At 47.8% G+C, this 18,664-nt stretch overlaps 1 protein-coding gene across 2 annotated transcripts in view; it reads left to right on the top strand.

Moving 5' to 3' along the window:
- Positions 1-15,967, top strand: part of padi2 (peptidyl arginine deiminase 2) — a 34,196-nt gene extending 18,229 nt beyond the window's left edge. For both annotated transcript variants that reach the window (XM_033048390.1, XM_033048391.1), the window contains 8 exons: positions 145-256; positions 799-906; positions 5,237-5,385; positions 6,647-6,794; positions 7,726-7,819; positions 12,062-12,138; positions 12,228-12,356; positions 15,207-15,967. In XM_033048390.1, the coding sequence (XP_032904281.1) occupies positions 145-256; positions 799-906; positions 5,237-5,385; positions 6,647-6,794; positions 7,726-7,819; positions 12,062-12,138; positions 12,228-12,356; positions 15,207-15,440 (1,051 nt within the window). In that variant the 3' untranslated portion in view covers positions 15,441-15,967. The remainder of the gene's footprint in view (positions 1-144; positions 257-798; positions 907-5,236; positions 5,386-6,646; positions 6,795-7,725; positions 7,820-12,061; positions 12,139-12,227; positions 12,357-15,206) is intronic.
- Positions 15,968-18,664: the final 2,697 nt, after the last annotated feature.

Genomic DNA, 18,664 nt, shown 5'->3' with positions numbered 1-18,664 from the left:
TTTAGAGATACAGCGTTGAAGCAGGTCCTCCAGCCCACTGAGTCCCACGATCAGTGATCCCACACACTAGCATTATCCCCCACACACAGGGTAATCTCATTTAGCAGTTCCCCTTTACACAATCTCTTTTTCCCCCTCTCTTAGCTCACCTGAAAATGAGAAGTTCCTGGGAGAATTCAAGAAGTTTGTGAAGAAAGCACAGTGCAAGCTAACAATCTGCCCTAAAACTGAGCATGTCAATGACATCTGGATGCAGGTAAAGCAATGATTTCCAGTCTATACAATAAGCAGCACCCACAAAGTGACTGCAATCCTCATCTGTACAAGACAATGCCTAATTATACTTTCAATTTAAATTATGCTTTCAATTCAAGCTAAGTTATGTTTTCAATTTAATCTCCTGGACGTAATAAAAATCAGAGCCATCATTAGACGAGTAAATGTACATTCTCCCTGTGACCATGTGGGCTTTCTCCGGGTGCTCCGGTTTCCTCCCACACACCAGACGTACATTTGTCTCTTTAGTAAAGATTGTAAATTGCCCCTAGTGTGTAGGATTGTGCAAGTAACCACTGAAGCACACTCCATTCTCCAGATCTGTGGCATCTGTCCAAGTGTGCCCTGTCTCTTTACCCACTCGCTTGTGTTACACACTCATCCTTCAGACCATCAGTGGAATCTATCTTTGTTGCCTGCACATGGAGTGTCACCGTTAGTCTTCCCTTTCACTGTGTGTTGTGTTAGTCTGATTCACCTTTCTGTGGAATAGTCATGCTGAATGTATTCTCTCTCTCTCAGGATGAAATCGAGTTTGGTTACATAGAAGCTCCACACAAGTTCATGAATATAGTGATGGATTCTCCTCGAAATAGGGGCCTTAAGAATTTCGCCTACAAATTCCTCTTGGTAAGGGATAATATTTCCGTTACTTGCAAGTTTATTACTTCAATATGTTCACTCTCCTAAAGTACTGATTTTAGTTGGAGTTATGCATGATACTTCAATTTCATTTGTCTGCTTTAGTATCTTATTCTGACGGTAAAGGGAAATCAGTTCCTTGCATGAGGATAGTTTAGATCCAAAACCAGAGTTTAGTTTAGTTTAAAGATACAGCGTGGAAACAGGCCCTACATCCCTCCAAGACCGCACCGACCTGCGAACCCCGCTCACTAACACGACCCTACACGCACCAGGGACAATTTTTTAAGACAATTTTACCAAGCCAATCAACATACAAACCTGTGTGTCTTTGGAGTGTGGGAGGAAACCGGAGCATCCGGAGAGAACCCATGCAAGTCACGGGGAGAAGGTACAAACCCAGTACAGACAGCGCCCGTAATCAGGAACCAACCCAGATCTCTGGAGCTGTAAAGCAGCAACTTCACCGCTGTGCCACCGTGCCACCCTAATGGATATAGATGAGGTTGCTGAAGATCATGTGGTTCGATCCTGACTACGGGCGCTGTCTGTGCAGAGTTTGTACATTCTCCCCGTGACCTAGTGCTGACGTGGATCTTGGACAAGCAGCAATCAGGGAGACGCAGGGAGAAGAGCTACTTGGCTGGGAAAGGTGAGTAATTCACAGGGGGAAAACAGTTTAAAACTGAGGAATTTGGTTTGTAAATTGGTGAATTAGGCAATTTCTCAGTGCCTTGTGAGTCTTTGGCTTGAGAGTCTTCGGCGAGGAGGTTGAGGAGAGGAGCCTACGCAAAAGGATCGAGAGGACGGGACGCAGTTGTCACATGACAGGACAAATGAGACAGTGGGATGATTGCAGAATGTGGGAGCCCAGGGACATGGATGGAATCTCTGGCTACTACAACTGTGGCAAGTGTGTCCAGCTTCAGCTCCTGAAGGACCGTGCTGGGGCACTGGAGAAGCAGCTGGATGACCTCAGGGCCATCCGGGAAATCGAGAGTTTCCTGGACAGAACCTATAGTGAGGTTGTCACGTCAAGGATACGGGAAGAACGAAGGTGTGTGACTGAGAGAAAGGGTGGTAACCGTGGAGTGCAGGAAACTCAGGTGGCTGTGCCTAATGAAAACAGGTACGCCCTCATGGGAACTGTCGGGGGAGACGATGCTTCCAGTCCCTGGCTCCAATCCTAGAGATGGGTCTCGACCGGCGAGACCGACATCGGGCAGAGCCCTAGTGGTGGGTGACTCCATTGTCTGAGGAGCGGACAGGAGATTCTGTGGCGGCAGGCGAGACGCGAGGATGGTCTGTTGCCTCCCTGGTGCCAGGGTTCAGGAAGTCACAAGCCGAATTCAGAACATCCTCGAGAGAGAAGGTGAACAGACGTCGGCACAAACGACATCGGGAAGAAGAGGAAGGAGGTTCTCCAACATGAGGTCAGATAGTTGGGAAGAAGACTGAAAGGCAGGACATCTAGGGTGGTTATCTCTGAATTGCTACCAGTACCTCGTGCTAGTGAGGACAGGAACAGGGAGATAGCGGATCTGAACGTGTGGCTGAGGGGCTGGTGCAGGGAGCAAGGATTTAGATTTATAGACCACTGGGATCTCTTCTGGGGTAGGGGTGACCTGAACAAAAGGTACGGGCTACACCTTAACTGGAGGGGGACCGACGTTCTGGCAGGCAGGTTTGCTAGGGCTACACGAGTGAGTTTAAACTAAATAATGGGGGGGGGGAGGGATTGTCAAATTGGGAGTATAAAGATGGAGTTGAAGGGGAGGTGGTTACAGGAAAGATTACAAAAGATTCTTGAATTAATGGGAAGGAAAATTCGAGATGGGATAAAAGAGTAAGGTCAGGGCCAATTGCGAGCTGTGCGAGGGGGGACGTGAATACGGAGGTCAAAGTGTTGTATATGAATGCGCAAAGTATAAGAAATAAAGTGGACGAGCTTGAGGCTCAGTTAGAAATTGGCAAGTATGATGTTGTGGGAATTACAGAGACATGGCTGCACGAGGGCCAGGGCTGGGAACTGAATATTCAAGGGTATACCTCCTATCGAAAAGACAGACAACGTGGGCAGAGGGGGTGGGGTAGCTGTTTCATGGGTAGCTCTGATCATGGATTGAAAATTGGTTGATAGACAGGAAACAAAGAGTAGGGATTAACGGGTCCCTTTCAGAATGGCAGGCAGTGACTAGTGGGGTACCACAAGGCTCGGTGCTGGGACTGCAGCTATTTACAATATACATCAATGATTTGGATGAAGGGATTCAAAGTAACATTAGCAAATTTGCAGATGACACAAAGCTGGGTGGCAGTGTGAACTGTGAGGAGGATGCTATGAGAATGCAGGGTGACTTGGACAGGTTGAGTGGGCAGATGCATGGCAGATGCAGTTTAATGCGGATAAATGTGAGGTTATCCACTTTGGTAGCAAAAACAGGAAGGCAGATTACTATCTAAATGGTGTCAAGTTGGGAAAAGGGGAAGTACAACGGGGTCTGGGGGTCCTTGTACATCAGTCTATGAAAGTAAGCATGCAGGTACAGCAGGCAGTGAAGAAAGCGATTGGCATGTTGGCCTTTATAACAAGAGGAGTCGAGTATAGGAGCAAAGAGGTCCTTCTGCAGTTGTACAGAGCCCTAGTGAGACCACACCTGGAGTATTGTGTGCAGTTTTGGTCCCCTAATTTGAGGAAGGACATTCTTGCTATGGAGGGAAGTGCAGCGTAGGTTTACAAGGTTAGTTCCTGGGATGACGGGACTGTCATATGCTGAGAGAATGATGCGGCTGGGCTTGTACACTCTGGAGTTTAGAAGGATGAGAGGGTTTCTTATTGAAACATATAAGATTGTTAAGGGTTTGGACATGCTGGAGGCAGGAAACATTTTCCCGATGTTGGGGGAGTCCAGAACCAGGGGCCATAGTTTAAGAATAAGGAGTAAGCCATTTAGAACGGAGACGAGGAAACACTTTTTCTCACAGAGAGTTGTGAGTCTGTGGAATTCTCTGCCTCAGAGGGCGGTGGAGGCCAGTTCTCTGGATACTCTGGAGAGGGCTCTTAAAGATGGCGGAGTCAGGAGATATGAGGAGAAGGCAGGAATGGGGTACAGATTGGGGATGATCAGCCATGATCACATTGAATGTGACATTGAACTCGAAGGGCCAAATGGCCTACTCCTGCGCCTATTGTCTATTGACCTCTGTGGATTTTCTCCGGGATCTTCGGTTTCTCCCACACTCCAAAGACGTACAGGTTTGCAGGTTAATTGCCTTGGTGTAAATGTAAATTGTCCCTAGTGTGTGTAGGATAGTGTTAGTGTGCAGTGATTGCCGGTGGGTCGGTGGGCCGACGGGCTTGTTTCTGTGTTATATAACTTTTATTTATTTTTTTTCCATATTCCATATTTTATTTTTATTTTTTTTAATTTATTTATTAGAAGTAGACATATTATAAAATGTAGTTACATATTATAGTAAAAAAACTTTTCATATACATCAGTCATACATTATTAATGTGTGTAGGATAGTGTTAGTGTGCGGGAATTGCCTGTGGGTGTGTTCTCGGTTGGCCGAAGGGCTTGTTTCTGTGATATAACTTTTAATGTTTTTTCTTCATATTCCATATTTTATAACAGAAGTAGAGCAAGTAAATGAAAGACAATGTTTTCAGAATGCCCAAGTTTTGTCAGCCAGATACTGAGGGCCGTTTAGTTCTTGTAGTTCTATCGATGGTCTGTGCAGGCATGTTCACATTCCATAGGTTGTTAATGGGTGATGATCAGGAACAGTTGGAGTGTGGAGAGGGCTACATTCTACATCTGACCCCCACTGCACAAACATTGATTGAACTAAATTGAAGGATGCAGCATGGGAATGGGCCCTTCTGCCCACTGCGTCCATGCCGACCATCCATCACCCGCTCACACTCGTTCTATTTTATCCCACTTTCTCATCCACTCCCTACACACTAAGTGGAATTTACAGAGGACCCATTCACCTACAAATGGATGAGGGAGGAAACCGGAGCACCCAGAGGAAACCCATGCGGTCAGGGGGAGAACATGCAAAGTCCAGGTCCTGTGGTCGGGATCGAACCCAGGTCTCTGGAAACATGATGCAACAGCTTTACCTGCTGCGCCACCTGTTAAACGGCAATACGCAAACATCAGCCTATGAATTGGCCTCTTAATTATGTTAGCACCGAGGCAAAGGTAGAGGGAAAAACTTTATTCCTCTGCATGGCATACACTGCACCTCATCAAAAGCTAACGTCTACAAACATTTGACATTGCTGCCTTTATTGTGTAATTGTCAGGGCCAAGATTTTGGACGTATCGACGTGAAAAGTGACAAAATCGTGGATTCTTTGGACGCCTTTGGAAATCTGGAGGTCAGCCCTCCTGTGACAGTGAACGGCAAGGAATATCCGCTGGGCAGGATTGTCATTGGAAGCCACCTACCCATGTAATGTTACTGCATCTGTTTTGTTGGGAGGCGGAGGTGAAGCCGTCTTGCTTCATCTCTCCAGACATCTTTCTCAGGTGTTAACTGTCTGCTTTTTAGAGCTTTACTCTAATTATTAAACTCCAATAAACTTTCGAAAATACAGCAGGGAAGCACGGTGGCACAGTGGGTAGAGCTACTGCCTCACAGCGGGTAGAGTTACTGCCTCACAGCGCCAGAGACCCAGGTTCTATCATAGGATCATAAGATCATGTGATAGGAGCAGAATTAGGCCTTTCAGCTCATCAAGTCAACTACACCATTCAATCATGGCTGATCTATCTTTCACCTCTCACCTCCATTCTCCTGCCTTCTCCCCATAACCTCTGACACCCGTACTAATCAAGAATATATCCATCACTGCCTTAAATATATCCACTGACTTGGCCTCCACAGCCTACTGTGGCAAAGAATTCCACAGATTCACCACCCTCTGACTAAAGAGATTCTCCTCAACTCCTTCCAAAAATAACGTCATTTAAATCTGAGGCTCTAGTCCTAGATTCTCCCACTAGTGGAAACAACCTCTCCACATCTGCTCTATCCGAGCCTTTCACTATTCTGTATGTTTCGATGAGGTTCCCCCCTCATTCTTCTAAACTCCAGCGAGTGTGGGCCCAGTACGACAAACGCTCATCATTGATTAACCCACTCATTCCTGGGATCGTTCTTGTAAACCTGCTCTGGACCCTCTCAAGAACCAGCACATCCTTCCTCAGATATGGTGCCCAAAAATGCTCATAATATTCCAAATGCAGCCTTACCAGTTGCCTTATAAAGCCTCAGCCTACGGGTGCTGCCTAGATCCTACCCAGAGATGCTGTCTGTGCGGAGTTTGTATGTTCTCTCTGTGACTTGTGTGGGTATTCTCCGGCTGCTCCGTTTTTCTCCCAGTCCAAAGACGTGCGGGTTTATAGACAATAGGTGCAGGAGTAGGCCATGTGAGAAAAAGTGTTTCCTCGTCTCCGTTCTAAATGGTTTACTCCTTATTCTTAAACTGTGGCCCCTGGTTTTGCACTGGTTTGTAGATTAATTGGCTTTCATAAAAATTGTAAATTGTCCGTAGTGTGTAGGGTGGTGCCAGTGTGCGGTATGATCTCTGGTTGGCGTGGATTTGCCGGGCCCAACGGCCTGTTTCCATGCTGTATCTCTAAACTAAACTAAATTTGTGTCCTTAAAGGCAGAAGGAAGTGAAATTTACATTTTAAAAATTATTTTCCAGCCACCCCGATGGGAGAAAGATGGTAAAGGAGACCCAGGACCTTCTGATGGCTCAGTCTGTGCAGTCTCCCATAATACTATACTCGGACTGGTTGCAAGTTGGTCACGTCGATGAGTTCATGTCCTTTGTTCAAGCACCTGACAGAAAGGTAATCAATATAATTCTGCTACAACTTCACTACTAACTTCCACCCTGCCCTCAAATTCACCTGGACTATCTCTGACACCTCTCTCCCCTTTCCTGATCTCTCCATCTCCATCACAGGGCATAGACTATTGACTTATGTCTACTAGAAATCCACCAATTCAACAGATATCTGGGCCACACCCATCTCTCAATCTCATCTACTGCATCTGGTGTTCCCAAAGTGGCCTCCTCTACATCGGCGAGACCATGTGTAGACTTGGCGACTGTTTGGCCAAACACTTACACTCTGTCTACTGGATCTCCCTGTGGCTAACCATATTAACATTCCTTCCCATTCCCACACGGACGTTTCTGCCCTGGGACTCCTCCATTGCCAGAGTGAGGCCACACGCAAATTGGAGGAACAGCACCAAATGGTGTGAACGTTGAATTCTCCAATTTTAGATAACCAACCTCAAAACACCCCTCCTCCCACCTTCCTTTTCTTTCCTCCATCTCCTCACCTCCTGTTCCCAGTGCCCACTTGGACTCGTAATCCTCCTCTTCCCATTGATATTCCTTCCTCTGGCTTCACAATTCTTACCTCTTCTATCCTTATCTTATACCTTCTGTTGTTTCATCTCTGGCCTTTGTCCAACCATCTGCCTATCAACACCCACCTCCCACACCTTTATCCACCTATTACTTTCTGGCCTATATTCCCCCTCCCCACAATCATGAACAGCAATAATTCCACCTGCCCGCGTTTGGCCCATATCCATCTAAACCTTTCCTACATGTACCTGTACAAAGGTCTTTTAAATGTTTTTATAATACTTGCCTCAACTATCTCCTCTGGCAGTCCCCCTGCTCTTTTCGGGCATCAGTGTCTGAGATTCTGGGCAGAGAAGGTCTCTTTTTTGGATATTGATATATTTTTCTGAATTCTGCAGGGTTTTAGATTACTTCTCGCCAGTCCCCTTTCGTTCTACAGTCTGTTCAAGAGGCTCCAGAAAGAAGGTCATGGAGAAGCTATGATGCTTGACAGTGAGTCTCCACACAGTTGTCGCATTGCATTGTGTTCTGCTCAAGTTACTTGTGAATGCAAAGTGCTGGAAGCAGGCAGCATCTGTGGAGGGAATAGACTGATGACGTTTCAGGTCGGGACCCTTCCTTAGTCTCCATAAAGTCTGGTAGGTTAATTGGCTTCTGTAAATTTGCAAATTGTCCCTATTGTGCAGGATAGTGCTAGTGTATGGAGTGATCACTGGTCGGTGCAGACTTGGTAGGCCGAAGGACCTGTTTCCACTCTGTATCTTTAAATTCTAAAGTAAAGTCTAAAGAGGGTTTCTGACATAAAACATGGCCGGTCCATTCCCCCCAGAGATGCTGCCTGACCCAGTGAGTGCCTCCAGCACTTGGTGTTTTGTAACATTATATTAGTAGTCATGCAAAACGCAAACCCTGCTGAGCAAAATGGTCACCTTTTAGCGAGTCGAGATGACAGTTGTTTTTACAAACGATCTTTATTGTCAAAGCGGTACAAACAAGGATCAAACGACAGCTAGCACAAACTGTTCCTACCACAACGGTGGTCGAAGTAATGAATGGGACAAACCCAGAAAACGCGGGAAAACAAAACGCCTCCCACCGTCACTGACCGCAGGGTTCGACTACCTACTGGCACCAGTAGGTGCCGCTACAGGACCCCCCCCCCCCCCAGAACCCGAGGTAAGGAACCGAGCGGGGACCCGTATTGAATGACCAGAGCGTATGGTCCGCGAATGCGGGCCGGGCGTAACCGAAGGGGCCGGCAAAACAGGGCCGGGAGGACGCGAGGACCGCCAACACATGGCGGGCGTAACATTGCCGGCGAAACGGAACCGGAGGCAGGCAAAGGAACAGAAAGACCGGGGTTGCTCCGCGGATGAACTGTGCCTGGACGTGGGAACGGGCTAACGTGCTCACCCGCTCGCGAAGGCTTGCCAGCAGAGCCGGGGCAGATGCGACCTGTCCTCGTGCGGCGGGCAGAAAATCCCCGGGCACCTGCAGGGCCGAGCCGTACACGAGCTCGGTCGAGGAAGCAGCCAAATCCTCCTTAGGAGCGGTGCGAATCCCAAGGCGGACCCAGGGCTGCTGGTCCACCCAGTCCGGGCCCGTAAGCCGAGCCTTGAGCGCCGACTGAAGGTGCCAATGGAACCTCTCGACCAGCCCATTGGCCTGTGGGAGGTAGACAGTCGTATGGTGTAACAGGGCGCCGTAGAGCTGGGCTCGGGCAGATCACAAGGAACAGGTGAACTGGGCCCCCCCCGGTCGGTGGAAATGTCGAAGGGCACCCCAAACTTGGCTATCCAGTGGCGCGCCATAGCCCGAGCGCAAGTGGCGCCGGTAATCCCCGCATAGTCTCCACCACCCCCAAATGCTTATGGGACCATGTGCAGTGGGGAGGCGATGCACCCGGGCATGCACCGGAGCACATGTCCTCCGTCAGTCGAAATTCATCCCGGGCGATGCGCAGTATGTCCGGCGGGAGGCGATGCACCCGGGCATGCACCGGAGGGCCCTCGGTGGGGAGGTGATGCACGACCCTGTGTTTCGGAGCAGCCACGCTGAAACGGGGTGTAAGGAGTTCCGGGAAATCCGCGAGCAGGGCAGCGTAAGTACCAGCGACTTCGGCGACGTCGTTGAGCTGCTGGTGGGCGGGGGCGGGGCCCACGGTGCGGATGAACCGATAACCAATAGCGGAGTCATGCAACCAAGTCGGAGAAAGTCGGCCCCCAAAAGCGGTTGAGCGACGTCCGCCACAATAAACGTCCACTCTTACGGGCAGGAGTCGAAGGTAAGTGCAAGGGTCCGCGTACCGTACATTCGGATGGTGCTCTCATTAGCGGTGGTGAGCACGGGGCCCCTCTTACCAGCACAAGTGTCGCGCCCGGTCGGGAGAAGGATGCTGACGATTGCACCGGAGTCTACTAGGAAGCGGCGGCCGGAGTGACGGTCGCGGATGTAGAGGCGGTTGTTTGGGCCGATCGTGATCGCCTCTACAGACGATCAGCCGAGGCATTTCCCTGAAATGTACAGGGTGTGCGGCAGCGTCAAGCCTCCGCGCCGTAGCAGAGATGATAGTAACACCAACGGTGCCTACCGCGAGTCCCTGGTCGCTGCTGCAGCTCCATGCTGGGGTTCATGGGTGGGGCTTCATTGATTTCCCGCTGAGGCGAAGGACGCGTTGGTGCGGACACGCAGCTAATGGCGCCGCCATCTTGATGATTTGTCAGCCAGAGTTCGTCTGCCCGTTCGGTGAGCTACAGGGGATCGGTGAAATCCGCACACGCGAGCATAAGGCTGACATCGTCCGGCATCTGCACTAGGAATGCCTACTCGAATAGCGGGCACGGGCGGTGGCCGTCCATCAACGCGAGCATCTCGGCCATGAGGACCGACGGCTTGCGGCCTCCCAAAGCATCCATAAGTAGAATGCGTGCGGCGCAGTCCCGGCGGCTGAGCCCAAAGGTATGCAGGAGGGCCATGAGGCCGTCGTACTTGGCGGTCACGGGTGGGTTCTGCAGAAACGGGAGTAGATGGGAGGCCGACTCCTGCTTCGGGGCTCCCACCACAGGAAAATACTTTATCTCATCCGCGACGATGTGGCGCAGGTGGAACAGCGCTTCCACATGTGCAAACCACACCTGTGGCTGCTCAGGCCAAAACACCGGCAGCTTGAGGCTGACGGTGCTCTGATGGGCATCAGGAACGGCAACTGGAGCTAACTCGTCTTGCATCTCGCCGTCCAATTACCAATTGGGCGCGTCGGGGTCACCAATATAGCGAGTCGAGACGGCAGTTGTTTTCACCAATGAGCTTTATTGTCAAAGCAGTGCAAACAACAATGATCCTACCACAACGGTGGTCGAAGTAATGAAAGGGGCAAGCCCAGAAAACGCGCAAAAACAAAACCCCTCCCACCGTCACATGACCAAGGTAATCGACCGCAGGGTTCGACTACCTACCGGCACCTGCAGGTGCCGCTACAACCTATCCCTTCCCGCTGCAGAGTTACTTCAGCATTTTGTGTGTCACTCTTTGCCAACATTGTTTATGTATATTTACATACATTATGTTTAGTGTAGCTAAGTGCGGAGTCATGCATTTTGATAGTAGGAATAAAGGCGTAGACTATTTTCTAAATGGGGAGCGAATCCAGAAATCGGAGGTGCAAAGGGACTTGGGAGTGCTGGTGTAGGATTCCCAAAAAGTTAATCTGCAAAGGAAACAGTAGTAGAGATAGCAACCCCAATGCTAACATTTATTTCAAGTGGCTAATGTACAAAAACAGCGATGTAATGCTGAGGCTCTATAAGGCGCTGGTAAGGCCGCATTTGGAATACTGTGAGCAATTTTAGGATGTGCTGGCTCTGGAGAGGGTCCAGAGGAGGTTTACAAGAATGATCCCAGGAATGAGTAGGTTAACCTATGATGAGCATTTGTCGGCACTGAAGACCAAGTCAGTGGATATATTTCAGTCAGAGATGGATAGATTCGTGAATAGTACGGGTGTCCGAGGTTATGGGGAGAAGGCAGTAGAATGAGGTTAGGAGGGAGAGGTAGATCAGCCATGATTGAATGGCAGATTAGACTCGATAGACCAAATGGCCTAATTCTACTCCTATCTCATGCATTGGGCCTATCCATTCCCTCCACAGATGCTGCCTGATCTATTGAGTTACCATTTGTGTTTTGCTCAAAATCCAGCATCTGCAGGTCCTTGTATCTCCTTTGGCAAAGGGAATTTTCAAAAATAGGCATCTGATGTTTGAATCTGTGGCCTCCAATGCCCATGTAACATGATCTTAAAAAAATGGTGGTGGAAGTCACAAATGCACCTTTGATAGACACAAATGCTGGAGTACCTCAGCAGGACAGGCAGCATCTCTGGATACAAGGAATGGGTGGCGTTTCAGGTTGAGACCCTTCGCAGACTCTTTCACACAAGTTTGAGCCAAGGTGTTTTTTTCATTGAGGACTGATTAAACAACGCATGGGCAGATGTCCGAAGGAGGATTGTACAGGCAAATTCATGATGGCTGCAGTTCCCATATGGATGGAACAGTTAGTGTCGCAAACGTAGGTCATAAGTCTTTGGAGCAGAATTAGGCCATTCGGCCCATTGAGTCTGCTCCGCCTTCGATCACGGTAGATCTGTACTTTAGTGACCTGATCTTCAGTGTAAAGTTAGAGATACTTAAGAAAAAATAGATATTAATGGTGTTCTTGTGTTTTGTAAATCAGATGCATACTGTGACCCAGTTAAAATTAATGACATCCTGAAAAATCAAGCGTTGCATGAAAGAAATGCCCATGTACAGGTGAGTCTATGTGTCGTGAAGTCGTGAAACTGTGTACATCTGAAATGTGTTGCTAATTACTTCAGATTCTTTCTGCTGTTCCCCCACAGCATTGCATTGATTGGAACCGTGACATCCTAAAGGTGGAATTGGGATTAGATGAAGCAGATATCATTGATATCCCAACATTGTTTCAGCCAACTGACGCAACCCATGTAAGAGCTTACTTTCCAGATATGGTAAGTGTAAAACAAAGAAAGCAGAATGGTAGAAAATCTCAGCAAGTCAAGTAACTACTGCAGAGGCAAAAAGGGCCAGTGGACCTTTTAGGTTGAGACCCTGCATCAGGACTGAGAGGAAAAAGGGCGCCGCATTGAAGGCAGCCTCTGCCTACAGTAAGTTTAATTTTCAATCTTTTTTCAATTTTTAGTCAGTTTTAAAGTTTGTTTTGGGGAATCTTTAACTTTTTTATGTGGGGCAGGGGGATAGGATAAGGGGGAAGCTGTTTCCCAGTCGCTTCCTGGCGGGGACGTGACTATTCTCCGAATCGCGTCCTCGCCCACCTCCTCGCAGCCTACCACCTGGATTGGCGCGGCCTTTCCTGCCGGGGACCGGTCCAAAGCTTCAGCAGCGGAGGTGCAGCGATGGAGTCACCACAGAGTGGGCGATGCCTACCTGGAGCTCCAGAGCGTGGGCCGCTGCTCCAACATCGCTGAGCTGTAGTTTGGAGAGCTTTAAGCACCGCCAGCGCTGAACAACATCGCAAGGCCGCCAGCGTTCCATCTCCGCCCAGCGCGGCCTGTGGACTTCGGGACCTACAGACTGCGGTAGGAGGTGACCGACTCGGATGTCCAAGCCGCTGAGGGGGTCCCCCAGCCCCGACGTTGGATTTCCATCACCCGGCGAGCGTGCCTGAACATCGGGCCGCCCGGAGTGGCGACACCGGGGGGTTCGGGAGCCCCCCCGACCACGGGAGGGCAACAGAGGAGGACGACTGAATTTTTGGAGCCTTCCCTCACAGTGGGAATTTGATCCCGCTGTGTGGGGATGTCTGTGTTAAAAAATTATCGTGTCCTGTGCTCTTTATTATTTATTTGTACGGCTGTATGGCGAGCACACATTTCACGGTACCAATTGGTACATGTGACAAATAAATGTATCTTGAATCTTGAAGCAATTGTTTAGTTTAGTTTAGAGATACAGCGTGGAAATAGGTCCTTCGGCCCATCAAGTCCACACCGACCTGCAATCCCCGCACACTCGCACTATCCTACACACATTAGGATCAATTTACAATGATACCAAGCCAATTATCCTACAAACTAGTAGTATGTCTTTGGAGTGTAGGAGGAAACCGAAGATCTCGGAGAAAACCCATGCAGGTGAGAACGTATAAACTCTGTACAGACAGGACACATAGTCAGGATCGAACCCGGGTCTCTGGCCCTGTAAGGCAGCAGCTCTACCGCTGCACCAGCATGCCGCACAATTGTTAGCATGGAGTGGCAAGAAGGGGGAAAGAGGATGGGAGTGATGAAGCAAATGAGAAGAAAACAAGGTTGGCAGGTGAGTGTGTGTAGGAGAACACAAGGTGGATGGTTTATCTGAAATTAGAACGTAGAGCAGTACAGGACAGGAAAAAGCGTTTCAGCACACAATGTCTGTGACGAACATGTTGTCAAGACCATCTCCGATCTGCACATAATCCATATATTTGCATTTCCCACATATCCATAAGTCACTGAATTGCCACTATTGTATCTGCCTCCACAACCAGGTTCCAGGCACCCACCACCATCTTGTAAAAACACTGCACATCTCCTTTAAACTTTCCCCCTCTCACCTTAAAGCTACGCTCGCTAGTCTTTGACAGTTCCACCCTAGAAAAAGGTTCTGACTGTCTACCCTATCTCTGCCTCCCATAATTCTATATACAACTCTCAGGTCTCCAATGAACCTCTGGTAAACCACTCCGAAGCTCTTGTACACACGAGCGTACAAAACTATGCTCTCTCCATCCTTCCTGTAGAGGAAAATTCAAAGTTCCTTCCCAATCCTGAGGCAAGGTCTCAATTCAAAAGTCCTCTTGCATCCACAAATACTGCTTGACCCATTGAGTCTGCAGAAGGGTATTGACCAGAAACGTCACCAATTCCTTCTCTCCAGAGATGCTGCCTGTTCCGCTGAGTTACTCCAGCAATTTGTGTCTTGAGTTCTTATGGCATTCTATTTATTGATCTGGATTCAAGCATCTGCAGCCTGTTTTTGTCTTTATGGTGAGTGAAATCCATTAAGACTGGGCAGGGCGATCCCAGGCTGTTCGCTACAGGGAGAATGTGTAGGAAAGATCTGCAGATGCTGGTTTAAATCAAAGATAGACACAAAATGCTGGAGTAACTCAGCGGGACAGGCAGCATCTCTGGAGAGAAGGAATGGGTGATGTTTTGGGTCGAGACCCTTCTTCAGACTTCTTTAGCTACAGGGAGAGGTTGGACAAACTTCCATTGTTTTCTCCAGAATATCGGAGGTTGAGGTGAGACCTGAACAAAATGAACCTCCTCTCACCCCTCCCAAGGTGAAAATGTCAGAGAGTACAGAACAGCTTTAAGGTGGTCAAACTGTGCAATTCATTGCCACAGGCCAAGTCATTGGGTATTTTTAAAGTGGAGATTGATAGGTTCTTGATTAGTACGGGTGTCAAAGGTTAAAGGGAGAATGTAAGAGAATGTGGTTGAGAGGGAAAAATAAATCAGCCACAATTGAATAGCAGAGTAGACACGATGGGCCGAATGGCCTAATTCTGCTCCTATGTTTTATGAACTTATTATCCATCTTCCTCAACATTCTATGATCTTGCTCCTCTCCTGTTGTCCATAACTCATTTATTGACCATCATTGTCTACTATGTTCTGTTGTGCTGACACAAAGCACAATAAACTCTCTTGAATCTCTTGAATCTTGAATCAATTTCCTTGTCTTTTGACTTTTGGGCAATCGGGTTTCCTTTTTACTTCAGACATTCTAACTCTCATTCTGTGTCTGAAAGTGGCAGCACGGGCTGAAACAGGTTTATATTTGTCTCTCGACAGGTGAACATGATAGTTCTTGGCAAGTACTTGGGAATTCCAAAACCCTTTGGGCCGCTGATCAATGCAGAATGTGCACTGGAAGCTGTAGTGCGCTCAGCATTGGAACCACTTGGCCTGGATTGTACCTTCATTGATAATTTCACCTCCTACCACAATAAGGGCGGAGAAGTTCACTGTGGTTCCAATGTTCGTCGCAAACCCTTTACTTTGAAGTGGTGGAACATGGAGATATAATCACCAGTTACAGTTCCCACATGTAACAAGCATTGCCTTATTTTTTCTGCAGCTTTGGTAACGGTGTAACCTACTGGAAAGTCTATTACCTAATGGCTTGGAACTTGTGCTCATACCTTCTCAGGACGTAGGAAGTTATTTTGTCCAATAGTCTATATCTCAAAGCAGTCCCATCAGTCCTAATCTCCCACTCATTTAGAGTCAGACAGTATGGAAACAGGCCATTTGGCCCAACTAGCCCACACCGGCCAACCTAGCCCACACAGGCCAACATCATTTCTATTAAGATTTATCTCATGGTCTGGAAATTAAATCATCAGAGCTGCTGCTCTTTATGCCAGCATCTCAGCACCAAAAATAAACATTAGAGGGTGGAGTTTGACAGCACTCAGGAAATTGAACGAGTCCTCTTTACAATTTAGACTTTCGAGATACAGTGTGGAAACAGGCCCTTCAGCCCACCAGGTCTGCACCGACCAGTGATCACCCCGTACTCTAGCACTATCCTTCAATTTTACAATTTTACCAAAGCCAATTAACCAACAAACCTGTATATTTTTGGAGTGTGGGAGGAAAAGTGAGCACCTGAAGAAAACTCAGGCAGGTCACAGGGAGAACGTACAAACTCCGTACAGACAGCACCCGTAGTCAGAATAGAACCCGGGTCACTGGCGCTGTGAGGCAGCAACTCTACCGCTGTGCCACCGTGCCACCAAAGGCTTGGACCTCCTGGCATGAATTTCCTTGATTTCAGTGTCAGACACTGTTTACCGCATTGTGAACTGCCAAGGGATTTAGTTCATGTTGTCCCAAGACCACTCCTGTCTGGGACCCCTGGAAATTCCCAGCGTGGTGCTGGACTGAGATCTCACAGAGATAGTTCCACTGGTTGTCCTCAATCATCTCCCTCTGCCCAATAACCAACGCACCAAAGAGAAGCACAAGGGGCAGAGCCATGTGTGCCTCGCTAAAGTCTACATCCACAACTCCACTCTGCCAGTGCTCTGATCCCACTAAAGGAAGGTTTAAATGGGTTGTAAATGGTTGTGACTAAAAGTCCCTAGGTGTAAATATTACCAGCAATCAGTCGTGGACCAACTACATTGATACGACAGCCAAGGCACACTAACACCTCAACTTCCTCAGGAGACGGAGGAAATTCACCATGTCTCCAAGGACTCTTACAAACCTCTACACATGCACCATAGAAAGCAAACAGTGGGGTTGCATCTCAGCTTGGTTTGGGAACAGCTCTGCCCATGATCGCAAAAAATTGCAGAAAGTCGCGGATGTAGCCCAGTCCGTCACCCAGATCAGACTCCCCACCATGGATTCCCTCTTCCCTTCATTCTGTCTTGGAAAAGCAGCCAACATAATCAAAGACTTGTCCCACCCCGGCCATTCCTTCTTGAATACGCTCCCATTGGGCAGAATGTACAGAAACCTTAAAGCGCGTACCACCAGACTCAGGAACAGCTTCTTCCTCTCTGTTGTCGGGCTTCTGAACCGTCCCTCCATAAAGTAGGGGACTGTCCGATTCACCTCTACCCCAATGCGGACATTAGACTTTCTCTGGAACTGCTACAATGCTGAGAACTATATGATTCTTTGTAATTTGATTACGTTATAATGCCTCTACTGCTTGCATTTATGCTTTGGTTGTAGTGTTTACTTAGCTTAATAAACTTATCAATGAATTGCATTGTGTTGCTCTCTGAGACTTTGACTGGGTTTTTGATTTGGTTCATCCCGCCTTGAGTAAAACACAAAGTGCTGGGAGAACTCAGCGGGTCAGGCAGCATCTGCGGGAATGGACAGCAAAGTTTGGGATTGGGGCCCTTCTTCAGGCTGATTGTGTCTGCACTTCCTTGTATTGTCCCACCTTGGACAGGTTCAGGCTGTAGATGCAAGAGCAATTCAGAGACAGATTTGGCACCTGTTAGAGCACGCTATTTAATAACGCATGGAGTCCAGCGGTAAGTTTCAGGTTTCATTATTCACTATTTACATGTGTTGAAAACTTCAAATTCCTAGGAGTTAATATCACTAACTTCTCCTGGACCACCAATATTGAACCAACAACCAAGGAAGCACAACAACGCCTCTGCTTCCTGAGAAGGCTTAGGAAGTTCGGCATTCTGTACATTCACCCTATTTCCCTCCTGATTTTATACACCTCAGTAAGATAACCCCTCGGCTTCCAGTGCCCCAGTCTGTCCATCCTCTCTCAATAACTCGGTCCATTGAGTTCTGGCAATATCCTCGTAAACCATTTCTGCACCCTTCCCCTGCTTAATGGTATCATTCCTATAACATGGTGACCAAAACTGAACACAATACTCCAGGCACAAACTCAGCGAGTTCCGGATCAAAGAGCAAAAAGATTGGAGATAGCTGAAGTTTTAATTGATATACGGGGGCTTGAAAATACACGTGGTGGGGCCAATAATTTATGGGATTCTTTTGTTTCTGCAGTACAGCAGATCCAGCAATTGGGAATCAATCCTAACGCCCAGTACTGGCCTTGTGGAGTTTGCATGTTCTCTGATTGTGGTGACATTTACGTTACTAGCAAGGGAGATTAAGTAGCGATACTGTACCGTAAAGGCAACTGTGGTGGCTTCCTCCTAAAATGATCCTAATTTCCGGCACGATGTGGGAGATCATGGGTTTCTATAAAGAAACTTATAGCCAAATACAGTACAATTTAAAAAATAATCAAAGGAGCCATTCATTCGAAAACACAATAAAAACCTCAGCCAAAGAAATCACGGATCTTTTTAAAGAAACTTAAAACAAATAGAATGGAAAAATTAATCAATGGAGCCATTCATTCGGAAACGTACACAAAACTCAGCCAAGGACATGATTTACCTGCCTCCTACGTAGCATTATCGTCAATGATTACATTTCGATTAGCCTAAGCTCTTTTCAAGATGCTAGTAAGTTCAGAGTCAACAGCTTTCCTGTGATATTCAAAAGAAAGACAACTTGAATGGAGCAATCCATGGAAATATGTAGACTTATTTGGACATGACATCATCGTGGGCATGGCATCATCAGGCCCATCAAGTCCATTCAATCATGGCTGATCTCCTTCCTAACCCCATTTGCTTGCCTTCACCCCATAGTACATGAGCAATGTGATTTAAAAATCCTTGTTTTCAAAGCAATCCTTGTAGTTCTCTGCAGCTTTCCAGCATATCAGTAGACCGTCATAAGTG

The sequence above is a fragment of the Amblyraja radiata genome, chromosome 31 (genome assembly GCF_010909765.2).
Source record: "Amblyraja radiata isolate CabotCenter1 chromosome 31, sAmbRad1.1.pri, whole genome shotgun sequence".
NCBI lineage: Eukaryota > Metazoa > Chordata > Chondrichthyes > Rajiformes > Rajidae > Amblyraja > Amblyraja radiata.
This window is presented reverse-complemented; position numbering and strand designations above follow the sequence as displayed.